The 26,237-nt window shown below is 43.1% G+C and overlaps 1 protein-coding gene across 3 annotated transcripts; it reads left to right on the top strand.

Annotated features, from left to right (window-relative positions):
* The first annotated feature begins 8,057 nt into the window (after positions 1-8,057).
* UPF3B (UPF3B regulator of nonsense mediated mRNA decay) lies at positions 8,058-23,890 on the top strand. 3 transcript variants are annotated; one of them, XM_053201609.1, is made up of 11 exons: positions 8,058-8,460; positions 9,396-9,502; positions 9,668-9,774; positions 13,445-13,543; positions 15,258-15,368; positions 16,374-16,417; positions 16,888-17,070; positions 17,471-17,509; positions 19,383-19,543; positions 19,876-20,238; positions 22,858-22,996. In XM_053201609.1, exons 1-10 carry the CDS (start codon positions 8,305-8,307, stop codon positions 20,234-20,236), a joined length of 1,368 nt encoding a protein of 455 aa, XP_053057584.1. In that variant the 5' UTR covers positions 8,058-8,304; the 3' UTR covers positions 20,237-20,238; positions 22,858-22,996. The 3 variants fall into 3 exon arrangements, with proteins under 3 accessions (XP_053057584.1, XP_026910043.1, XP_026910044.1); XM_027054242.2 differs by having other exon boundaries at positions 8,064-8,460; positions 19,876-20,176; positions 22,858-23,890; XM_027054243.2 differs by lacking the exon at positions 17,471-17,509 and having other exon boundaries at positions 8,065-8,460; positions 19,876-20,176; positions 22,858-23,890.
* Positions 23,891-26,237: the final 2,347 nt, after the last annotated feature.

Here is a 26,237-nt window from a genome sequence, read left to right as displayed (position 1 = left end):
TTTTGACTCAGGTCATGATCTCACAGTTTGTGGGTTCGAGCCCGACATCTAGCTCTGCACTGGTGATGAAGTTTTGGGGTGATTGGGGGGTTTGTGGGGTCCGGATCCAACGGCCAAGAAAGAATTCTTGAAGACGTCTTTGGTGTAAAAAGGTGATTTTGTTAAAGCAGGGGGACAGGACCCATGGGCAGGCAGAGCGGCACTGTAAGTGTGTGTGTTGGGGGGGGTGGTTACTGGTTTATGGAGTGGGGGGAGAGGGAGTTTGCAAAGAGACTTTCACATGCTAAAGATTTACTGGAGGCCTAGCTACCGTCAAGCTAAAGTTGTCTTTCCCTCCAGCAAAGCACTCAACATTAAGACATTTGGGAGTTCCTGGACTTCAGGCTATGATGGGACTGCTTTTTTCTGGTAAATTGGTGGAGGCTCTTATCAGTTTAACCATTTGTTTTTGTCCTTTCCTGTTTGGGGGTAGCCTGGAGTGTCCAAGGAGTATCACACATGTCCCACCTGGGGGTGGGGGGGGTGCTGTTAGCCTGCACTTTGTCCTCCGCTCGCCCCACGCTCCCTCGCGCCCTCATCATTGGTAGCACTAAGCACGGAGCCCACTTAGGATTCTTTCTCTCTCTCCCTCTCCGCCCCTCCCCTGCTCACTCGCTTGTGCTCTCTCTCAAAATAAATAAACATTAAAAAAACAATAAGAAATTAAGTTGGGAACACCAAAAACAGAAGAGAGTGGATTGAAGAGCAAAACAGAATCCTAGGATGTATGAGGTACTTTGCATAACAGTAATGGATGTAATGCCAGGTGAGGAGGGAGCACAAGGCAAGCTGATACCCCGCAAACCACCCCCCTCCCAGGTGGGATCTGTGTGATATTCCTCAGGCACTCCCGACTGCCCAAGAACAAAGGAAAGGACAGAAAACAAATGGTTAAACTGAGAGTCTCTGCCAGTTTACAATGATCTCATCAATAGCCCGATTTCCAGGAACTCCCACTATCTTAATAATGTTTTGCTAGAGGGAAAAACAACCTTAGCTTAACAATACAATACCTAGGCCTCCAGTAATCTGTAAACCCTCTTTAGCACAGGAAAATCCCTTTAAGAAACTTTCTCTTGACTTTCCTTCCCCCAACTCCACAGTATACACACAGTCACTCCGCACAACCCCAGTGCAGCTCTTTCTGCCCACGGGTCCTGTCCCGTGGTTTTATAAGATCACCTTTTTGCACTAAAGATGTCTTCAAGAATTCTTTCTTGGGGCGCCTGGGTGGCTCGGTCGGTTGAGTGTCCGAATTCGGCTTGGGTTGTGATCTCGTTGCTTGTTGGGTTCGAGCTCCATGTCGGGCTCTGTGCTGACGGCTTGGAGCCTGCTTCGGATTCTCTGTCTCTCTCTCAAAAGTAAATAAAACATTTTTTAAAAATTAAAAAAAAAAAGAATTCTTTCTTGGCCATCGGCTCCGAACCCCACCATCACCCCAAAACCTCACCAAGGATACCTCATGCCCAGAGGTGCTTGGGAGTAGGGTTTAAATTCCTCACATCCACAAAGTGTAGGGTCCCACAATATGAGAACCAAACAATAGTAACAATAAAAATGATAGTAAAACAGCTCTGAAACGGTGGGAATCATAGGGCCCAGTAAAGGCAAACACAAAATTGCCCTGTAAGGACATTTTCATACCCAGGCACGTGGAACTTCTACAGAGAGTAAGTGCACTGAAAATGGGCTCATAGCCAAGATTACAGACCACATCAGGAAATTAATTGCCTTAAGGGAGGAGTCAGAAGAGGCAACAAATGAGATAATTTATATCTAAGGAACTAGGAATATTAGAACAATCCAAAAAAAGCCTCTGGGAAAAGGAAGGAACAGGAGTTATAAAACAAAAAACTTAAAGCATTAAGACAGATGGATGTCAAAAAGCACCCAAATAGAAATTTTAACATGGTATCATTAAATTTTGAAAAAATTCAAAAATTAACAGATGAACAATAGACTACATACAGCCAAGGAAAGAACCAGCGAATTGGAAGACAGGTCTGAAGAAATCACCTAGAATCCGACGCAGTAAAACAACGAAAGAGAAAAAGCAAAAGAAAACTGGTTACATGGGAGACAGAATGAGACATTCCAACATACATCTATGAGGGCTTCAAGGAGAGGATGGAAGACAGACAATATCTGAAGAGATAATGACTCAGACATTTTTAGAAATAAGTCTTCAAGCTAAAGGAGCAACCTCAAGTACTTAGCCAGATAAATACAAACAAATCCACACCCAGACAAGTTGTAATAAAACTGCAGAGCACAAAAAGCAAAGAGAAAATCTTAAAAAAAAAAAAAATAAGAGATATAGATTACCTGCTAAGTAACAACAGAAGAGTAACTATAGACTTTTCAAGAAAAAAAAAAGATGTCAGGGGTGCCTGGGTGGCTCAGTTCATTAATAGTCCCACTCCTGATTTCGGCTCAGGTCAGGATCTCAGGATTCCTGAGATCCAGCCCCACATCAGGCTCTACGCTGACAGTGGGGAGCCTGCTTGGGATTCTCTCTTTCCCTCTCTCCCTGCCCTCCCTTGTTCATTCCCTCTCTCTCTCAAAATAAATAAACATTTTTTTAAAACATGTCAGATAATAGGATAATAAAATGATAGAATAATATGTTCAGAGTGCTGAAGAAAAAAGTCAGTCAAGAATTCTATAATTAGGGCGCCTTGGTGGCTCAGTCGGTTAAGCGACCAACTTCTGCTTAGGTCACGATCTCAAGGTTCGTGAGTTCAAGCCCTGCATCCGGTTCTGTGCTCACAGCTCGGAGCCTGGAGCCTGTTTCGGATTCTGTGTCTCCCTCTCTTTCTCTGCCCCTCCCCCACTCGTACTCTGTCTCTCTCATTCTCAAAAAATTAAGGAAAAAAAAAAAAGAATTCTATAATCAGGGGCCCCTGTGCAGCTCAGTCAGTTAAGCATCCAACACTTGATTTCGGCTCACGTCGTGATCTTGTGGTTCGTGGGTTCATGCCCTGCGTCAGGTTCTGCGTGTGGAACTTGCTAGGGAGACCCTCTCTCTTTCTCTCTCAAAGATAAATAAATAAACCTTTAAAAAAATCTTAAAAAAAAAAGAATTCTTATTCATTCAACAAACTCAGCAAGTGCAATGAATTTATTTTTTTAAAAAACTCGACACCTTCTCTGTGCCTGACATTTTTTTAAATGATTGGGATACACAGCAAATGAAATAGACAGAAATCCATGTCTTCGTGGAAATGATATTCTACTGGAGAGAGACAGGAAATAAGCAATAAATAAATAGGTGAATTATATAATAGGTAAAAACAGGTGAGGGAGGCGGCTGGCTGGCCCAGTCAGAAAAGCATGCGACTCCTGATCTTTGGGTTGTGTGTTCAAGTCCCACGTTGGGCATAGAGATTATTAAAAAACAAACAACACAACAACAACAAACAAGTAAGGGAACTGAGATGGTCTGGGGCAGGAAGTGGGCTGAAAGTTATAAAAGGGTTGTCAGGGTCACCTCATCAAGGAGGTGACATTGGAGCAAAGATTTGAAGGAGGTAAGGTACTTGTTGGAAATGCATCCAGGTAAATTTTTATTTAGGAATGAGGGAAATAATAGCATTTTTAGGCATATAAAGGTTGTGGGTGTTTACTATTCACAGACACTCACTGACATAACTATTAAAATGAAGATTTTTTTTGCAAGAAGGAAACTGAACTCAAAAGGAGAAAAAGGCAAAAAGAAATGGTGAGCAAAAGCTTTGCAAAAAGCGAATGTGTACTAGCTGTTAACATATAAAGGGGAGGTTAAAGAATGAAACCCAAATACCTTACAATCATAACATAGAAACATGGATGGTGTGATGGGAAGGACTGGAGTTCAAGCACCGAAAACTCCATGTATTGTTTGGAAGAATGATGTAGTTGCTTATTAACTCTAAACTTATTAAAGCATGCATGTTGATATTTTAAATCAATACTAAAAGAGACAGTCAAAACAAAAACATACACCTGAAAACTAAAAATACAACCCTAAATAGCCAATGAGTTCATGAGAAAATCTTCATGGAAATCATGAAAAAGTTAAACCTCAATGACAATAAAATACGTGTAAAAACATGTGACATGCATCTAAAATGGAATCACGAAGACAGTGCATAGTGTTTTTTTTAATTTTTTTTTAAATATGCCAAATTAATGCATAAAGATTTCCATTTTTATTTTATTGATTGATTGATTTTTAAGTAGGCTCCATGCCCAACGTGGGGCTTGAACTCAAGACCCTGAGATCAAGAGTCACATGTTCTACAGGCTGAGCCAGACCGGTGTCCCACGAGTTCCATTTATGAAGCTAAAAAAAGAGGAGGACAAACCTAAAAGGACAGTGGGAAAAAGTAATAGAGAAGAGCAGGAGTTAATAAAAACACACACAAAAATTGGAAATGATCAATAAAACCAAAAGCTGGTTCTTAGGAAGAAATTAATTAACAGGCATACCTCTATGAAGACTGACCTATTTAAAATGATGAAAGGTATACATAAATAATATTGAAAAAAAAGATATAGCTATGGATTCAATTTAAAATTAAAGCCACATAGAACAGGTTGGAAACATGGCAGAATAAACATGTTTTCATTTCCACAACATTCTGAAATCACACTAAAATGATAATAGATAATTGTATGGGACACCTGGCTGGCTCAGTTGGTGGAGCATGTGACTCTTGGTTTTTTTGTTTTTTAACACAAATTCCATGGCAAAGGGAATTAAGGTGGATAATTACCTGACATTAACATAGGAAGAGTACTTTGGATTATTCAGGCCAGTATAATCACAGGGGTCTTCAAAGTGGAAGGGGGAGGCAGAAGAGAGAGTGAAAAAGAGGTAGATGAAGCAGAGTCAGAGAGAGATGCTATGTTGCTGGCTCTGAAGATGGAGGAAGGGGCCATGAGCCCCCAGCAGCTTCAACACCCTGAAAATGGGGCACCTGGGTGGCTCAGTTGGTTAGGCATCTGACTCTTGATCTTGGCTCAGGTCCTGACCTCACCGTTTGTGAGATTGAGCCCTGCGTCGGGGCATGGAGGCTGCTTGGGATTCTCTCTCTCCGTCTCTCTCTCCCCCTCCCCCGCTTACTCTCACTCTCTCTCAAAATAAATAAGTAAACTTAAAAGAAAACTCTGAAAATGACAAAAAAAAAACTAGATTCTCTCCTAGAGCCTCCAGTAAGGAACTCAGTCCCACCTGTACTTCAATTTTAGTCCAGTGAGATCCGTGTTGGGCTTTTTTTTTTTTTTAAGTTTGTTTTGAGAGACAGAGAGAGAGCATGTGCGCACATGCAAGTAAGGGAGTGGCAAAGAGAGAGGGAGAGAATCCCAAGCAGGCTCTACACTGTCAGTACAATGCCCGATGCAGAGCTCAAACTCACCAACTGTGAGATCATGACCTGAGCCAAAATCAAGAGTCGCACACTTAACCGACTGAGCCACTCAGGTGCCCTGATATCCATGTTGGACTTTTAATTTACAGAACTGTAAGCCAATAAATGTGTGTTATTTTAACCCACTAAATTCGTCGTAATTTGTTACAGCATCAATAGGAAACCAACACAGGGGTGCCTGGGTGGCTCAGTCGGTTAAGCATCCAACTTCAGCTCAGGTCATGGTCTCATTGTTGGTGGGCTCGAGCCCTGTGTCGGGCTCTGTGCTGACAGCTCAGAGCCTGGAGCCTTCTCTGGATCCTGTGTCTCCCTCTCTTTCTGCTCCTCCCCCACTTGCTCTCTGTTTCTTTCTCTGTCTCAACAAGAAATAAACATTAATTTAAAAAATAGCAACTAATATAGTTGGTGTGGGAAAAGCTCAAGTGTTCAGTTTTGGATGTGTTCAGAGAACCTGAGCATGTTAAAGATCTATGTAGAAGATACCAAATAGGCAGATGGATAAGAGTCTGGAATTCGGGGGAGAGGTATGGGATGCAGATAAAAATTTGGAGTCGTCAGCGAAGAGGGAAAAGCCAAAAGAATGGATGAGGTTAACAAAGGAGCAAGTGTAGATAGAGAAGAGGTCTAAGGAGTGAGCCCTGGAACACCCAAGTCTGACAGCTGACATCCAGCCGGTGGTTTCAAGGTAGCGAGCACTCCAAAACACAGGCAGGCTCCAAGACGTAAATGCACAGCTAAGCAGTAGGTCAGAGGCAGATACTTAACACTCGGCTTGTGAGAACAGGCAGGTGCTGGAGACAGGAGTGAGTCACAGATCTCAAATACAGGGAAACAGTCTTGTCAAGAGGAAATAGGCATAGGCCTGGCAATAGAGGTTGAGAAAAACATAAGGACAGAGTCAGGGCAATATATTTTAGACGTTGGCAAAGATGGGACCTTGGCCCTGAACCAGCTTTCTGCCTTGGGCTTCCACTGCATCCTTAACTTGATTCCTGGCCCCTGTGGGTGTTTGTGTATCTTTCTAGCTTATCATTTTCCCTTCTCTCCCATTTCTCCTCCTTTTTCCTTCATTGCACATAACATACAAATAATATATTCAATTGATTCTGACATTTTTTTTCACGTTTTAACACCTCTGAAATCAGATGAATCGTGTCACAGTTTAATTGGCAGCATTTTTTTCCTTCTTGGTATATAAAATAATGATGGTCTTGGGGGCGCCTGGGCGGCTCAGTCGGTTAAGCGTCCGACTTCAGCTCAGGTCACGATCTCACAGTTTGTGAGTTCGAGCCCCGCATCGGGCTTTGTGCTGACAGCTCGGAGCCTGGAGCCTGCTTCGGATTCTGTCTGTCTGTCTGTCTGTCTGTCTCTCTCTCTCTGCCCCTCCCCCACTTGTGCTCTGTCTCTCTCAAAAATAAATAAAAATGTAAAAAAAAAATAATGGTGGTCTTAGAGTCAATGGTATCTTTGGTTTCATGAAATACAATTGCTCTCTCACTTAGGGAGCATTTCAAATTTTTCAAATTTTGCATTTTTTTTCAAATTTTGCATTTTTTTTAAATTTGGAGGGGGCTGAACTTTATTGAAGTTTCACTTACTGAAAATAATATCTGCCAATTTTAAGTGTACAACTAAACGAGTTTACACAAATGCGTGCAGTCATGTAACCATCAGCACAATCATGATAAAGAGCATTTTCATCACTCCAAAATGTTTCCTGGGGTCTCTCTGTGGTCAGTCCTTTCTCCCTACCCCTATCCCCAAGCAATCATTGATCTGCCATCTAGCACTATAGTTTTACCTTTCCTAAAATTTCCGATAAATGAGATTGTACAGCCTGTACTCTCTTTGCGTCTGGGTCTTTTCACTCAGCATAATCATTCTGCGATTCATTCATGTTGACAGACGTTATCAGTTCATTTTCACTGTTGAGTATTATTTCATTCTGTGGATGTGCCACATTTTGTTTGCTCGTTCGCCAGTTGGCAGACATTTGGATCGTCTCCAGTTTGGGGCTATTATAAAAAGCGAATAATTGACCTTTTTCAAAGCGGGAGAAAGGGTAATCCCATGTAAAGCAAGTGGGTTTTATTTTATTTTCTCCTCATGAAGCATGAGAGAATTCTTTTACTTAAAAAAGGATAAGGGAAACAAATCTCATACATTTTGGTCATATTTGTCCTTTAAATACCAGTGAACGGTGAGTGTTCATTAAGTATCTGTGAATCCTAATCAGGGTAAGGAAAGGAAATTCCAAAGTTGCTCAGAGTACACCTTAGAATGAATAGAAAATACAAGTCTTAAAAAAGAAAACACAAGTCGCTCCCCCAGTGAGATAACCTTTGGATAACATTGGGCTACTTGAGGAAAACGAAGCCTGCAGAACCTATCTTTTGATCTGAAAAACACTAAACTTTCAAGAGTAAAAATTCCACTTACTTACAGATAGGAATACTGACCCATCTGTGGCTCCAGACGCCTGGCTAGGAGGAGCTAGCTGCGTTGTATGCCGGGATTTGTAGTCCTCGAAAGAGTCGTTCTAGCCAAGATGGCGGAGTTGCTAATGACGTGCGAAGAGCGGCCCCGAGGGAGTCTGGGCCACCAGGGGATTGGGCTGTGCGGACCTTCCGCCGGCGGGAAGTTAAGACCAGGTGCTAAGACCTTTCTATCAAAGGAAGCCTGGCGCCCTGAAGTCTCGCGAGATCCTGGCCGGGCCCAATGGAACGCGGGGCCTGGTTTATCACTAGGGGCGTTTGTTGGGGGCGGAGCTAGACGGGAGTGGGCCGGGCGTCGTAGGTGCCCGGCGTAGCGGCGTTTAGGCCGAGCTGCGGTTCTCAGGAGCGAAGCCGTGGCCATGAAGGAGGAGAAGGATCACAGGCCTAAAGAGAAACGAGTAACCCTGTTGACTCCCCCGGGGGCCACGGGCAGCAGCGGTGGAGCTTCGGGGGACAGCGCCAAAGGGGAAGATAAGCAGGATCGAAATAAGGAGAAGAAGGAGGCGCTGAGCAAGGTGCCTGGCCGGCTGTTGGCCCGGGAGAGGGCGGGACGGGTCCGCCACCCGCGAGGATGGTTGGGAGTGGGGCCGCCCTCTTTCCCCTCCCAGTCTGCCCCTCTGTTTCTTTACCTGAGTGAAAATCACGTCACCTAGTCTTCACCCACTCGCCCGAGATCGAGGGAGCCCCTGTCGGCCAAGCCCCGGGGTACGAGTGAGGGAAAAGGGAGGGATTCCTAGATGAGAAGGTGGAGATCCGAGCTGTGAGAAGAGTGCAAGAGGGATCGATAGTAAAGAGAATGAGGAATTAGAAGGTTAATGGGGGTGGGGGTGGGGGGGTGGATTATTAAATAGTGAAGGGGCCATCGGGGGTGGGAGTAGTTTGTGATCAGAGTCGTAATGGAGGCGAGTTGAGCGGGAGTGGGGGGATTCATGGTCGGAGGGGGGGGCGGGGCGGGTTCATCTTATTTTGGGAGCAATAAGGAACTTTTGGTATTCCTTAGAGTTTTGAATTCTCTATGCTGAATGAGGAAGGATTCTGTTTTAGGATATGTTGGCTGTGATAAGGGGATCATAAGTCAAATGTTCATGGTACCCACAAAAGACCAGGATTGGCCTATTAATTTCTTGTTACTACATCTGTCGAAAAATGGGTGATAGAAAATGATGCAAAAACCTGGTAAACGGCTGGGTTCTGTTTAACAGAACCTAAGATTTTCCTTGTTCTCTGCTGTTCTTATTTCTAAGAGTTTGTAAAAAACAACAAAACAAAACAAAAACAAAGCGTTACGATTAGTCTTGACTAATTCTGAACGTTAGAATAATTTTCTGCTGGGTTTTTAATATGTGAGCTCATCCTTTAAAGACCAACTTTTTTTCAGGGCTGGTGATTCTTTCAGGTATGACAGGAAATGGATTTGTACTAATTTTATTTTCCTTGTTCGTTTCTTAAGGTGGTCATTCGGAGATTACCTCCCACTTTGACCAAGGAGCAGCTTCAGGAACATCTTCAGCCTATGCCGGAGCATGATTATTTTGAGTTTTTTTCTAATGATACTAGGTAAAATGAATAAATAAAAGAGGGCGGGGGTAAATGAAAATTTTTCTTTCATTCTTTTTTACCCTACTGTTTCCATTTGATTTTTGAGCCTGTCTCTTTAATATATGCATACTTGTAATTCAGACACCTGCAAGCACATTTACATAATTGCTTTCCTCTCTGCAGTCTGTATCCTCATATGTATGCCAGAGCATACATCAACTTTAAAAACCAAGAGGACATTATTTTGTTCAGGGATCGCTTTGATGGTTATGTATTCCTTGACAATAAAGGTGAGTCCTTGTAACTGAAGGGGAGTTTCTTTGTCATTTGTATGTTTAAGACAATGTGTGTATCACAGTGTTTTCTCAGTGCCTTCATAGCTTTTCTAAAACTCGGTGATAAAATGTGCAGCATCTAAAGAGTTTTACACATTTACTAAGCTTATTGCAGTCTTATAAATAGATGTGTGACTTTTCACAGCCCTTGGATATTTTTATTAACCTGTTATTTCTGTAGTTTGATCGACTGAATGAAATTGCCACTGTTTTCTCTTCCTGTGGCCAATTTTTTTCGCCCTGGATTAGGCGATCTGTTGTTTTGACTATTTACCAGCTTCAACAGCAATACTGATAAACGGCTCTTTAAACTTGTACAACAAATTTTAAATATTTACTTGTCATCTCACTTCAAGGACCAACATTGATTGATTTAGGTTAAATCCTTTAAGCCAGTAATTCCCAGTTGGGAACGCTGTTCAACGTTCCGATTCGTATTTGTGCTTAAAACATCCAACTTCATGATCTCCCACTTTGTATCCAGGATTCTATAGGGAAGAAAAACTTCTGCCTTAACTCTCTCTTTATTATCTGCCACTTGCAACATTGTAGCTAGAGGATATCCAAGCTGCTATTTCCCACTTACCTTTTTTGTCTTTGTAACTATTATAGGCAAAGTACCTTTTTGTTGGACTGTTTTTCAGTATTACTTCAGAGTTGGTAAAAATGAAATCTTTGTGAGGGAATATGCCAGGAAAAGTTGAAGGATTTCCACTGTGTTTCACCAGATTTTATTAATCCCTGTGCCCCCACAGACCCCTGAAACCACTTACTTCTCCACTCCCAACTTTATTCCACTAGATAGCAATGTTTTCCTGGAAACGTGAGTTATGTTTAACTTTTTTCCTCTCTTTTTTATCCCTTATATTTAAACAAGTGATGAATTTTTCCAGTTTATTTTTTAATGTCTCGTTCATCTACTTATTAATACTTTTCACACTGTGTCCTTGCCTCCCAACGCTTAGACAACCCATTGTCTCTAAACTTACAGAATTTTCCTTTTTTTTCATTTCTGTATAAGTTCAGTCTGTTACACTGCTATGAAATTAATGTTTTTGAAAATAGTGATTTAAGGCAGCAGTTACGGGGGCGGGGGGGGGGGGTGGAGTCCAAATTCCATAGCCTGGTAGTCAGGGTCCTTCATAGGCTGGCCTCACTTCTGGGGTTTTTGTTTGTTTTTTTTTTTAATTTTTCAGCCTCTCTTACCACAATTCCTTCTGCTTTAGTCTGATTTATTTATTCCTTCTCAAATATATCAGTTAATAAACTAATCTGATTCTGTATTCAGTAGGATTTCCAAAACCATGCTTCCTCCCTGACTTCTTTGTGATGCCTTCTGGTCATTTCTATTTATTCTATTCTGGCTTATGTCTACATGCCAATGATAGTATTTTATACCCTTTATGACATCATTCTATAACAGGGGTCTGGTGTATTTTCTTTTTCCAGCAGTCACTTGGGTATTTTTTTACTGAGATACAATCCACATACCATAAAATTCCATGGTTTTTAGTATATTCACAAAGTTGTACAACCATCACCACGATGTAATTCCAGAATGTTTTTATCACTCCAAAAAGGATCCTATAACCATTAGTCATCTCCCCTTCCTCCTCCTGTAGATATTTCCTAGAAACAGATTTACACAATATGTAGCCTTTGTGACTGCTTCTTTTACTTAACATGTTTGCAAGGTTCATCCATGTTGTAGCCTATAATCATTACCTCATTCCTTTTTTTTTTTTGTACACATTTTTTAAAAATTGTGGTAAAATACACAAAATTTACCATCTTAACCATTTGAATTCTACAGTTCAGTTGAGTACATTCACACTGTGCAACCAATTCCTAGAACCTGTTTATCTTGCAGGACTGGAACTCTATACCCATTAAACAATAAATCCCCATTTCTTCCTCCCCCCAGCCTCTGGCAACTACCATTCTACCTCTATGAGCCATCATTCTGTCTCCATAAAGTTGGCCATTCTAGGTACCTCATATGAGTGGAACCACATAGTGTCTGACTTTCTGTCATTGGCTTGTTTATTTAGCATAATGTTCTCAAGGTTGAGCCATGTAGGGTGGGTCAGAAACTCCTTTTTAAGCCTAAGTAATATTCCATTGTATGTCTATACTACATTTTGCTTAACCATTTCTCTGTTGGAGGACATTTGGGTTGCTCCCACCTTTTGGCTATTGTGAATAATGCTCCCATGAACGTGGGTGTACAAATACCTACGCAAGTCTCTGCTTTCACTTCTTTTGAATATATACCTGAAGGTGGAGTTGCTGGGTCATATGGTAATTCTAGTTTTAATTTTTTAGAGGAGCCACCATATTGTTTTCCATAACAACCGCACCATTTTGTGTTCCTACCAGTAATGCACGAGGATTCTAATTTCTTCATGTCTTCGTCAACACTTGTGATTCTCTGTGGTTTTTTTTTTTTCTTTAGTAGCTACCTTTCTAATGGGTGTGAGGTGATCGCTCATTGTGGTTTTGATTTGCATTTCCCTAATGATTAGTGCGGTAATATTTTAATCTTTTCATATGCTTGTTAGCCATTTATATATCACCTCTGTAGAAACGTCTATTCAAGTCCTTTGAACATTTTTCAATTGGGTTTTTTGTTGCTGGGGAGTTGTAGGAGTTATTTATATATTTTGTATATATTGACCCCTTATCAGATGTATGATTTACAAATATTTTCTCCCATTCTGTGGGTTGCCTTTGTACTCTGTTAACTTGTCCCTTAGATAAACAAAAGTTTTTAATTTTGATGTAGTTCAGTTATCGATTTTTCACTTTTATTGACTGTGCTTTTGGTGTCTCCTGGCATATTTTTTATAACAGCTTTATTGAGCTATAATTCATATGCCATAAAATTCACCCTCTTAAAGTATACAGTTCAGTGGGTTTTAGTATATTCACAGAGTTGTGCAGCCGTCACCACAATCTGATCTTAGAATACATTTTGCTCTCCAAAGAGAAACCCCGTATTCATTAGCTCTCACTCTCCATTCTCCCCCAACTATGCCCCAGCTCTAGGTGTCCACTAATCTTCTTTGTATCTCTCCAGATTTGCCTATTCTAGAGATTCCTGATGTATTTTTAAAAACATTTTTAAATGTTTCTTTTTTGAGAGAGCACGAGTGGGGAAGGGGCAGAATCCAAAGCAGGCCCCAGGCTCCAAGCTGTCGGCACAGAGCCCAATGCAGGGCCTGAACTCACGAGCTGTGAGATCATGACCTGAGCCAAAGTCGGACACTGAACCGACTGAGCCACCCAGGCGCCTCTCTGATGTATGTTTTAAACGAACATTGATTTATAGATTCTTCCCCCCTCATATCAAAATATCATACTTTAAAAGTTGAAGTTAAATGATTATTTTACTTCCCTGCCATATCTTTTCGTTATGTTATCAGTGTGAAATTGGGGCTCCTTTGGTAGCATACTGATGTTAGTTGTGCCCATGTGATTTGTGCCCTTGTGATTCATTCCCATTGAGGGGCCCTATTCAGTTGACTGCTGTCAAAGGAGGCCTAGAGAATGGTGGGTTGACTCTCTTGTATCCACTTTTGGCTTTTTTGTTGTTATAGCAAGTGTGGTATTTTTTTCTAAACAGGTCAGGAATATCCTGCCATAGTAGAATTTGCACCTTTTCAAAAAGCTGCAAAAAAGAAGACTAAGAAAAGAGATACCAAAGTTGGGACTATCGATGATGGTACAGTATAGCTCTAGTTATGTAATGCTATTGCCCTGGGTTTTTTAAAAAAATTACTACCTTTGTGGGAATTAATTGGATTCCAGTCTTTTAAATAGGAAAACACACAGAATAAAGTTTGTGAGAAATGTAATTCACTGGTGAAAGCTTTGCTTACTTGTCGGAATAGAAGTGGGTTTCCTGTAGAGTTCCCACTCTGGCTGGTGCCATCTCATTCCTTCACCATCAAGCAATATAGCATTGACTGTCGGGCAGTAAATTACCTTTGGTTTGTTGACTGGAAGACAATGGTGAAAAATCAGATGTAGCAAAGTACAACTCTTTGAGGTCTCAATGTATTTTATGATGATGATTATTTATTTACATATTTTTTAACGTTTATTTTTATTTTTGAGAGACAGAGAGAGACAGCATGAGTGGGACAGGGGCAGAGAGGGACAGAGACCCAGAATCTGAAGCAGGCTCCAGGCTCTGAGCTGACAGCACAGAGCCCGACATGGGGCTTGAACCCACGAGCCGTGAGATCATGACCTGAGCCAAAGCCGGACGCTCAACCGACTAAGCCACCCAGGCGCCCCTTATTTATTTCTTTTGATTTCCATTTTTATAGAGAGGGAAGGTTTATCATTGAGAGCTGGGATGGAAAATTTTCTATACTTGAGGAACATAACCAAAAGTAGTGGAAGCGGCTAGTCCTATTTTCCTGGGCTTTGAATATGCAGTTAACTGCACACATAGCAATTACATTGAACTGGAATACGGGAACCGAAAAACTAGAATAATTGCCACGTAAGGTAAACTGGATCCAGATTTTGAGCTCTGTGTAATGTTATGTTGGATATGGACTTAGCTGTAACATTTTGTATCTGATATTTTGGAATCCTCTAGTTTGATTTCCATTACTTATTATTAGAGTGGGTATTATAAAGAAAACACAGAAAAGATTCAACACACAGCTAGTGACTGATTATATCATAGATTCGGATCTGGAAGACTAGATCAAGTGACATGCCCCACAGTGCACAGAAACTCCAAATACCAGTAATGGGATGGCGCCAATGTGTTACCCTTTCTGATGTCAGATGCATCAAGAAAACTCCAGGAATCATCAGCTCCAGTGCAACATCTAGGACACCCCCCCCTCAATATGTTGGGTTTACTTAATGTGTATTTATTTTTGAGAGACACAGAGCTCGAGCAGGGGAGGGGCAGAGACAGAGAGGGAGGCAACAGAATCTGAAACAGGCTCCGAGCTGTCAGCACAGAGCCCGATGCGGGGCTCGAACTCGGGAACGGTGAGGTCGTGACCTGAGCCGAAGCCAGCCGCTTAACCCACTGAGCCACGCAGGCGCCCCGTGTTGGGTTTACTTAAAGTGAGGTATGCCCATACAGGAATTGCTTACGTGCCGTCTGTAATACTGTGCAGGTCCCATAACGACAACTTGCAGTTCTCACGTAAGTGTGAGTCTGGATTAGGTGGACAGTAACTTTTAAAAGCAAACTACTTAACATGCCTGGAGGTTCTGTTACACCGTGTGGTGTCTGCTTATCCCTGACTTGAGTGAGTATAGGGAATAGGAATTCCGAGAGTAATAGGCCAATAAAGCCCTGAATGGTCTAGTGGGTATGTTTAGGTTTATTTTTAATCTTCCATGATGTAGAAAGTTTTTTTTAAAGTCTGCTATATTTTCTGTTTACCGAAACAATTATTTAGATCCAGAATATAGGAAATTTTTGGAAAGTTATGCTGCAGATAATGAGAAAATGACATCTACTCCAGAGACACTGCTAGAGGAAATAGAAGCAAAAAATAGAGAATTAATAGGTAAGTGGGCAACAGGAATTAAGGGCAACGGCTTTTTCATCAGAAGACCTGACTCCTACTTCTGTCACTTGCTAGCTGTGTGACCAGGGGGAAGGCCCTAACTTCTCTGAGCCTCTGTGCTATAAAGTGCAGACGATAATACCTGCCTCACAGGATTATGTAAATGCATTGATAAGATGGGAAAAATGCTCCGTGACCTATTTTAATGCCACATAAATATAAGTAGAAAAAGTTTGAAGACTCATGGGACGTTTTGACGTCGGCAAGCCTTTGAAGATCAATTGGTATTTTCTGGTAACAAGCAGCTCACGTTGCTGAAAAACATGTGAACTGCAAATATCAAAAAATGAAGTCAGTTACTGCCAAATTGAAAACTCCTTGAGAAATTCTAGTTTGGACGTTGGCCCTAGCAGTAAATTGTCACTCTTCTCTCAGCTCCAAACATAAGCATAGCCCCTGACCCAGGATTTCCACGCCTAGGAATTTGTCCAAAGGAAGTAGGCTTTCAAAAATGCTAACTACTAGGCTAGATAGCATTGTTCAGGGTATTGGAAATTAAATTATTTTTCTAAAATGGATCTTATTAATGGATGCAGAGTCTAAGCCCATCTCTGATAATTTCCTTAGAATAAATTCCTGGAAGTGGAATTATGGGGACAAAAAGATGAGATATTTTTAGCGCCTTCCCCCAGTTTCTTCCCAGTTGAACAAATTTATATTGCCATCTGAAACAAGAGACTATCCTTTGCACTTAATTCTCACTGACAGTGGGAATTAGTCCGTTAAAAAACTGCTTGAATTTGGATTTCTTCACTTTTGAAAAATGTATTTCAGACCTTCAGAATTGAAGCAAACTACCGTAAAACTCTTTTCTGATAATGTACTCGTGAACTGTTTTAAGGGGTATAGTTTTCCCACCTTGGGTGGTTGGCAGGGAATGTCAGAAAATGGAATCCTTTCTAGGGGTTGATAAGTATTATTAATAATCTGTTTACATTTATGTAGCTAAAAAGACAACCCCACTTTTGAGCTTCCTGAAAAACAAGCAGGTAAACCTTTTGTTTTTATAGTTCTCTCGATACTTTATATTTTCACTAGTTCGTAGTCCATAAGCATACGAGCATTGAATTGGGATCCTAGCGGAGAAACAGCTACCTTTTCTGCCATGATTCTTTGAAAGATGTGGCTCATTGGCCTCACTCTCTGGCCCTCTCCTTCGTGTTGTTGGGCCAAGGATGCACTGTGCAAACCCAGAGAGTCTTTAGATTATTCCAGAGACACTCCCTTGGTTTCCTAAAAGCCTCTGGAGATATGGCATGTAGGCAACAGTGGGGAGATTCTGATACTGGCAGGCCCTGGTCTTTATTCTCAGATTCTCAGTGGGGTGGCGAGGGGGTTAAAGAGGTAGAAAGTAGGAAGGAAAGACAGTCCCGTCTAGTGGGTGCCCGCCATAACTTTTGGATTAGGTTTTTGGTGATGATTACCTTGTTTGAAGGCTTATGTGGATGTTTCTTTCCAGAGAATGAGAGAAGAAAAAAGAGAAGAAAGAAGGAGGCGAGAAATAGAAAGAAAAAGACAAAGAGAAGAAGAGAGGAGGAAGTGGAAGGAAGAAGAAAAACGAAAAAGGAAAGATATAGAAAAGCTAAAGAAGATAGACAGAGTTCCAGAAAGGGACAAATTAAAGGACGAACCAAAGATAAAGGTATGAAAATGATGTGAGCTGACTGCATGTTGCTAAAAATTGCATGTACTTCTTTAAATATGCATGCATCTTGTGCTGTTGTAAACATAATTTTTTTAAATTTGTTTTTGTCTTTGTGGGGGGGGGGAGGAGGTGAACCAATAGAAATCCTTCCTATGATGTGAATGGTATTGTTTTTAAAAATTCAAGATAATCTAAAAGAATTAAGTAATTTACATGATATTTTTTCATGAAGATGTTATTTTTATCACAGAAAATGTTCAATGTTTGGATTATTATTCTCAGTTCTTCATAAGTAAGGGCTTAGGGCTGGCTGGCATGAATTACGGGTTTTATTCAGCTTTTCCTTCATATTTGATACATGAAGTTGCCTCATCTGTTTGTTTTCCACTGTCTTCAGGTACACAGGTTTCTGTTACAAGCTGTGAATCAGAAAAATGTAAGGACCCAAGTACATGATACAGAGCACCTAGTATCATGTCACACACACAGGTCTTAGTTCATAATAAGTCCTTTTGGTGGTGGTGGTAGTGATACCTGTAGAAAACTCCTTCCAACTGACTTGAGTCTTCTTGAAATCTGAGCCATTTTCAATTCCTACCTTAGAAGGAAGCCCCAATGACTTCCTGATGCTCTGCTGGGTACCCGGAAGCTTTAACAATCTACGGCTAGAGGACAACCATGCCTAAATCGCTCTTTTCTTTCCATATGCCTCTCCTAACGGGCTGCCTTGTGGGAGTATTAGGGATAAATATAGCCTGTGTTACACGCTTCCCTTTCACATGATTCTCCCCGTTACCGTCTCTCATCTGCCTGGGGATCTGGGAGCAGCTGATTGTGATGAACGCATCGTACCTAGGAAGAGGCGAGCTTGTAGAAAGCTCCCAGCCTTACCGCTTCCCTTCTGAGGGCATGGCTGAGGCAGCTCTTGCTTCCAGCAAACTTCCTGGGGAAGTACTGCCTAGTCCTTCAGAGAAAGGGAAAATCTCACGGAGATGGTGGCAGGGTCTCCTCCTCTTACCTCCTCAAAATGAAGCAGTTTATGGCCAGAGCGTGTTCCCCCAAGTCTCTCCTGGGCTCATTACAGGCGATAAGGAGCTTGGGCAGCAGGGTGGGGAGATTCCCATCTTAATTCTTTCCAGCGATCTCTCTCTGTCTGCCGTGGCACAAGTGACCTGACTTGCTGTTCCTATCAGCAAGGCAGAAGGTTGAGCCAGCCACACTAGAAACTTTCACGATTGTTCTTAATAGAGTAATGAACATCCTGGCTTCTAACAAAGATGTTCATTAGAAAAAATAAGAACACTTCCAATGAAACCTGCACATGGTATCCTCACTACATCGATGCTCCGTAGCGTCCAGTGTGGACTGGCCATTTGCCGTGGCTACGTGCTGCAGGCCTTCATGCTCAAGTCTTTCTTGTGGTGCTTTGCCTCTTGCTTGCTGACTCGTGTGATGCCTTCACCCTGAGATGAACCTTTGTATGATGCCTTCGCTCTGAGACTCGAAATTCTTCTATTCTGCCTAAGAATCACTCTGAATATCCAACACTTGGGGATATTCTAGAGAGGTCTGTGGCAGCGATGGGAGAAAGAGACTGTTTTGTTAGCAATTTGGACTTCGTAAGGCACGTTTATTTTAGAATTGCATTTTGTCATATGTATGTGTGTCATATATATGCATGTGTATGTATATATATGTGACATTGAGCAGAGTTCGTACTCCGTAGAGATGGAACCTCACCGTTCTGTGAGGCCTTTGGATTTTTAAATCAAATGATGAAAATTATGTCTGATCGTACCATCATAAGTGTGTTATTCTCAGGCTCAAGGCAGAATTATTCTTGCAATGGATCCCTCCTTTGGTGACAAAGGTATCGGTCACTCCAAGCACGACAGGCAAACGGCTGTCCAACATTACTGTCCAACAGTAATGATCTGCCCGGCATCTTCGATTTGTGGCCTATTTTCCCATCAAGTTACATCAGTATGCTAGCTGGCTACAGAAGGCATACTTGGAAGCGTGCACTGTTTCACTAAAAGGTTGACCCATTTCAAGCCAAAGGAGTCTTGATCCTATTGCCACAAGTGATTAAACCACCTGGAGTGGATAACACTTTCCACGTTCATAGCCTCCTTTTAGTCAATTACTGCTCTCCGTGCGCTAGTTCTTAACCTGGAAGTTTAAGAGTAGCTGCAGAAAAAGGCCTCCTATAGCCTAAATTTAAATCACTTGGAATATTGTTTTCTCGGGTAGAATCAGAAGAGAATGTCCCACCCTTGAAAATAAGAATACGTTTGTTCTCTTTAAAGCTACTCAAGAAGCCAGAAAAGGGAGATGAAAAAGAATTAGACAAAAGAGAAAAAGCCAAGAAACTAGACAAAGAGAATCTGAATGATGAAAGAGCCAGCGGGCAAAGTTGTACACTGCCCAAGCGCTCTGACGGCGAGCCTAAAGACGAAAAGCCTAAGAGGTCAGTGGCCGAGGGCTCCTTGGGACACTCCGTTTTCAGCCTGTTTCAACGTGCCAGTTTTACCGCTGTGTCCTGGCTGGTGCCCGAAGGGGGGCGGGAGCGCAGGGGATGAGGAGGAAAGGTTTCAGATATTCTAGCATCTTAGTCTGGGCGAACGAATTTATGGGTTTTGTTACTGGTTTGCAAAACGCTCGCGTCTTTTCACCCTGCTCCAAAAGCACAAGGTCACCTGTCGTGGCCGTGTCCTAACCGGAGCGCCTCCGTGCACGGGAGCAGGCCACAGGGAGCAGGCGGCGTTTGGAGGTGCCATCTGAGATCTGTTCCCCACGCAGGCCCGAAGACGAGGGCGGCCGAGACTACCGGGAGCGGGAGCGGGAGCGGGACTACGAGCGGGACCAAGAGCGCCTCCTGCGGGAGAGGGAGAGGCTGAAGCGGCAGGAAGAGGAGCGCCGCAGGCAGAAGGAGCGTTATGAGAAGGAGAAGGCTTTTAAGAGGAAGGAAGAGGAAATGAAAAAAGAGAAAGAAGCGGTTCGGGACAAAGGAAAGAAGCCGGAAAGTACCGAATCCGTAGGCAGCTCCGAAAAAACTGAAAAGAAAGAGGAAGTGGTTAAGAGAGATCGCATAAGAAACAAGGTGGTGCTTTTTGTTCTGTTTGTTTCCATGAGGACTTTTGCTCTCCTCTCGCACGTGTAGAGGCGAGGGCCAGCTCGCTGTGTGTGGCAGACTTTTTACAGGGGATCTTTAACTGTCTGCAACCTTTTTTCGGTCTCGGTGCGGTCCTTTGATTAATTTCTTGTAGGCATTTCAGACACACACAAAAGTAGAACAGAGAAGAACAAGACACACGCTTCAGCAGTTACCGGCTCCCGGCCAAGCTTTCTACTCTACCCCATCCCTGCCCCTACTGATGCTTTTCGAGCAGATCCTAGACACAGAATTTCTTCTTTAAATACGTCGATATTAGAGACAGAGATTCTTTTTCTTCATAGAACCCCGGTAGCATTTTCACACCAACCCCACCCCCCCAACACACACTAGTAAGTCCTCAGCGCCCTACCTACTGCGTTTTTCCCAATCGCCTCATTAGTAACTTCTTGATAGGCTCCAAGCAAGGTCCACCAATTGTATTGTATCCTTAGGTCTCTTTTAACCTAAACAATCCCTCCTCCTTTTGTTTTCCTGCCCTTTATTTGCTGCAGAAACCACTTTGTCCTGTGGAACGCTCAGCTCTAAATGGTCTATCTTCTACGTTTCCTTGAAAACTGGTAGTTCTATCTTGAAAAACAGGGGTCGGCCGATTTTTTTTCTGTAAAGGGCCCGATGGTAAGCACTGTAGGCCTTGTGGGCCATATGGTCTCTATCACAACCACTAAGCTCCATAGGAAAGCAGGTATAGATAATGTGAAAAGAGTGAGTACGGCTGTGTGCCACACTCTGTTCATGAAAACAGGCGGCTCCTCACCCACAGGCCTGAATATATTCAGGCTCAATTTTTGGCGAGAACACTTCATAGATGGAGGGGCGCCTGGCTGGCTCGGTTGGTAGAGCACACGACTCTTGATCTCGGGGTTGTGGGTTCGAGCCCCGTGTTGCATATAGAGGTTACTTAAAAATAAGATAATTAAAAAAAAAAAAAAAAGAATACTTCATAGACGGGTGTTGTGTACTTCCTATCGTATGATGTCAGGAAACATGTGATGCCCGGGCGCCCCGTTAGTGTAATGCTATGATCAATCCATAGCAATTGCATTGTGGTTATGGAATAGGATGTCCTTGTTCTTAGGGTATATGAGCTAAAATATTTAGGGATGAAGGGTCATGATGTGTGCAACTTAAATGGAAAACAATACGTACTAGAGGCTGAAAAAGCACATGACAAAACGTTCATAATTGCGAATCCAGGAGAAGGGTACTAGGTGTTCACTATGCAGGTTTTGCAACATTTCTATAGATTAAAATTTTCTCAGGGTGAAAAAATTGAACAACCAACCAATCAGTAGGTTCAGGTATTGTAAGCCTGACCCATGTATTCTAAACATTTTTAGCCTGAAATTCAGTGTATCCAGGAAAGGCAAGATAGACACTTGATCCTTTCCCTTTATGCACCAGCATTCAGAGTAATGAGTTGGGGTCCCAGCAACTTCTAGGTCATCTGTGAGTTTTGCCTTGTCATAAGAACTTGTGGATTTAGAAATATTTGATGGATTCCAACTTGGTTTTATCAGTTATCATCCTTGTTGATGTTTAAATTGTCCCATCTTTGCACAGTGGGAGCCCCATCATCCGTTTCTTCAAATACTGTGCAGAAATCTTTATCTGTTTTAACATCTCATCTTATAAAAATATTGAGACATTTTGCTGGAATTATTCAGTTGAGACTAATGCTTTAAGGCTAGCTTTCAGACGCTAGGGAGAAAGGGTAAGGAAGGCTCATGTAATCTTTTTGTTGAGTTCTAAAAAGGACCTATACATCTAAGTTTTCCAGGATCACACTATCATAAACCACACACATGACTTGAACCGAGAGGTACATGATGACTTTGTTGAGGCTTATTAGGAATTGGAGATCGAAAGAGCCACCTAGAGAGTCTCAAGCTGGGGTGTTAAACTGTCATACGTGAATTAAGAAATAACCATGCTTTGTGGCAAGTTGCATGGGGTATGAGCTTGTAATTTCAGGGGGGTCTTCACTAAGACTTTGCATTGTTTTTTTTAAGGTTTTTATTTATTTGGGAGAGAGAGAGAGAGAGAGAGAGAGAGAGAGAGAGAGAGAGAATCCCAAGCAGACTGTGTGCTGATAGCTTGTCTACTGTGGGTCTAGAACTCACGAACTGTGAGATCAGGACCTGAGCTGAAATCCAGTCGGACACCTAACCGACTGAGCCACGCAGGCGCCCCAAGGCTTTGCCTTCTTCATTTTGGTTTTCCTCCTAAAACTTTGCTATGTGGTAGCGAATGTTAAAGTCCATTTACGGATGAGGAGGAGAGACAGGCGATGGCTGAGGTTTCTAAGTAAAGAAAATTCAAGCTAATTCAGCTCATCTTGAGATGGTTATAAAAATTAGACTTATTGGAAACTTACCCTCAGCATACACAATAATACTTAATAAACGGTTGCTCTTTGGAGAGAGGGGAAAGGAGGCGGGAGGTTAAAAGCAAGTTAACCATCAACACTGTCGTGTCCTGTGCCCTCACGTTTCTGGTCTCGTAGGGGTTGTTTCGGGGTACATACCAACCTATAATTCGTGACTCCGAAGACCCCCTGGGAATGTCTGGCGGCGATGTTGTGACATTAACATTTCATTTTACTTTAGGATCGCCCGGCAATGCAGCTTTACCAGCCAGGAGCTCGAAGCCGAAACCGACTCTGTCCGCCTGATGACGGCACCAAGTCTGGAGATGCGGCGCTAGAAAAGAAGCAGGAAAGTGGTATTAGCCATAGGAAAGAAGGAGGAGAGGAGTGATAAGTCCAAACGGCCTTAGGTGTCCTGACTGTCTAGGCAGCCAAAGAGCACGTATTAAGCAATCCAGAAGTGCCTTCAGGGCAAAGGAATAGAGACAGAGGAAGGGATCGCTGGGCTGGTGAGGTACACTGCAGAGGAGTACGTTCTTTTTTTTTTGTTCTTTTTTTTTGCGTCCGAGCAGGAGCCCGGTTGCAGGTTCAGGTTGGAAATACACTTTCACTTTCTTATGCAGTTCCTACAAAGTCATTTTAAAGTGTCAAAGATGAGGGAGGGGCCACGCAGTGCGGTTTGCAGGCAGGAAATGTCCAGTGAGGAGTTAATTAGGTGCAACCCGAGGAGAGTAAAAAAAAGACAGCTCGTTCTGTAATCAAAGGTTTTGGTCAAACCCTGGATTGAACTTTTCTGAATCCGAGTGGAACAGAGTCACTGTGAAGTCTTGTTCAGATCTAATTACATTCATTGTTGGTGATAACTGTTGACCGTGTAGCGTAGACACAACGAGCATGTAATTGTAGTACAAGGACAGTGAAGGGTATAACACATTTGCGCCTGTGCAAAAACTTAATTATGTCGTGTCTATATCCTGGGTCCTGAAGTTTGGGGATTAGTTGTAGTTTTTTATTTGCTTATGTGAGCTTAGCGCCAAGAATATTTTTAAACCTCTCCTTTTTGCCTTTAGCGATTTTGATATTAATGAGTAAAATTTAACCTGTGTTTTGTTCTTGACAATCCAGTCTTTGTTTTATCTTAGGTCCGATGATCTGAGGGCATACCCTCTCCAGGAAGGAAACTGTACCAGTTTCTGCTCCTGTCAGATAGCTACTTTTAGTCCTAGCTTGTTTTGCATTGATGTCAATAAATACCAATATCACTCAAGTATGAAGCTAAGTGTTTGGTTTTTTTTATGACCTTTACTAACTAGCTATTAATTTGGAGAGATGAGCCTTTTGATACTGAATTCACCTCTCGGGAATTTTGAAGGGGGACGAGCGATATTCGCTTCTGCCTTCGCCAGCGTTAGGCCTTTGCTTTGCCCACCAAGATCAAATCATGGTTCGCTACTCTTGTTCCTCAAGAACCGGAATGTCCGGACGGCATCCTGCCAGCCTCCCCTAAGGTGGCGTCGCTCTGCCGTTACCGAAGTCACCGCTTCATGTTTTCCTCAGCTTTGAGAAAGCAGTTTCCCAAGAAGCAGGGAAAGAGGAGGAGCCATCAAAGGTTCCCTGAAGGGAATGCTCCTCAACTGGGAGACAGCACCCAAATACGGGCAGGGAGACCGTCAGAGAGAGTGGCTGCCGGTGTTCCGTGCCGCGTGGCGGTGATGGAAGACGAGAAAGGTGCTCGTTGCGCTTGGCGGTATTGAGGTCACCGGTGAACTGATGGGGGCAGAAACCATGTTATAGTGAGGGGTGAGTGGCGTGTAGGAAATAGAGATGGGGGCAGCTGGATAAGTGGACCTTGGAGCTCAGAGAAGAGATTTGGGCTAGAGATACAGGTTTGGAATTCATCTGTTTTTTTTTTTTTATTTTTTTTTTAACATTTATTTATTTTTGAGACAGAGAGCATGAACAGGGGAGGGGCAGAGAGAGAGGGAGACACAGAATCCGAAGCAGGCTCCAGGCTCTGAGCGGTCAGCACAGAGCCCGACGCGGGGCTCAAACCCACGGACCGCGAGATCATGACCTGAGCTGAAGTCGGACGCTTAACCGACTCAGCCACCCAGGGGCCCTGGAATTCATCTGTTTTTAGGTGATCGCTGAAGCCATGGGTCTAGATTTAGTCACTTAGGGTGAGACGGTAAAGAAAGAACAAGCAGACCTAGGGCCCAGCCTTGAAGAACGCGAAGGTGACAGGGAAGGAAAAGTATCTACATGGGGCGCCTGGGTGGCTCACTCGGTTGAGCGTCGAACTTTGGCTCAGGCCAGGATCTCACAGTTGGTGAGTTCGAGCCCCGCGTTGGGCTCTCTGCTGTCAGTGCAGAGCCTGCTTGGGGTTCCCTGTGCCCCTCGCCAATCTCTGCCCCTCCCCCGTGCTCTCTCTCACACAAGTAGAAAATAAACATTAAAAATATCTACAAAGACAGAAAAGGAGTAGCCAGAGAGTAGGTGAAAAACCAGAAGACTCTGGTATTACCTAACCCAAGAGAAAAGAGTGAAGAAGGAGAGGGAAGTGACCATTAGGGTTGGATGCTGCTGGAAGGTCAAGCGTGATGCCTGAAAAAAGGCCACGGGGTTCAGTGACCCACGAATCACTGATGACCTGGAATTACAGGGAACGGAAGCCAGACTACGTTGAGAATGGAAACCGCATAGAGGGAAGTTTGGCAGTGAAAAAATGGAGATAGGTAAATGGTGTGGATGAAGGATTATCTTATTTTATTATTACTATTTTTAAGTAGGCTCTAATGCCCAGCTTGGAGCCCACCGCAGGGCTTGAACTCACAACCCTGGGGTCAAGACCTCAGCTGGGATCAAGAGTCGGACGCTTAACCACCTGAGTCACCCAGGCGCCCCAATGGAGGATTATTTTAAATATGAGAACTCCTAAAGCATGTTTAGAAGCCACAAGGAAAGCCCCGAGAAAGAGGATGAAGTCCCAGGGGGGAGTGACCATCAATAGTGCAGGTTTCCTGAGAAGGCAGGTGAAAACGGGGCGGCAGTGGCAGAGCTGGCCTTAGGAGGAGCGATGCTCCGCGGCCATCGGCCATCAGTCCTGAGTCACATCGCTTGCCTCCTGACCCAGCCTGGGGCCGGTTGCCAGGCCTCTGGAGGCTGTTTTCACATCAGCACCTCCCTCTTTTGTTCCACTTGCCTTGCCAGTCCAACTTGGTAAACCACACTTCCCTACGCCCCTTAAATTTCTTCACGTACGTAGTCATTTTTGCCAACATTTACTAATCACTGACTGTGTGCCAGGCCCCGGGGGTCAAGGGCTCGAGTCCTTGTCCTTGAGAGACCATGGTCCAGTGGTAGGAGGAAACAGCTAGAAATGACCAGAGCACGGCTGCCGAGTGTTGCTGGAGAAAGCCCCTAGGCCAGATCAACAGGTGAGACGACAGGAGGGCCCTCCCTCCTGCCAATAATCTGCTTTTCAAATCCACCTTGACTTCCTTTTCCACAGCGCACCTTGCTTTCTCTAGTTGGCCCCCTTGCTCTCGTGTCAGGAGGAAGGAGGTGAGGACTCTTCCTCCTAACTCATAATTTCATGTTCCTCATGAAAACAAACTGCTG

The sequence above is a fragment of the Acinonyx jubatus genome, chromosome X (genome assembly GCF_027475565.1).
Source record: "Acinonyx jubatus isolate Ajub_Pintada_27869175 chromosome X, VMU_Ajub_asm_v1.0, whole genome shotgun sequence".
Lineage (NCBI taxonomy): Eukaryota > Metazoa > Chordata > Mammalia > Carnivora > Felidae > Acinonyx > Acinonyx jubatus.
The sequence above is the reverse complement of the archived record's forward strand: the minus strand, read 5'-3'. Positions and strand labels throughout refer to the sequence as shown.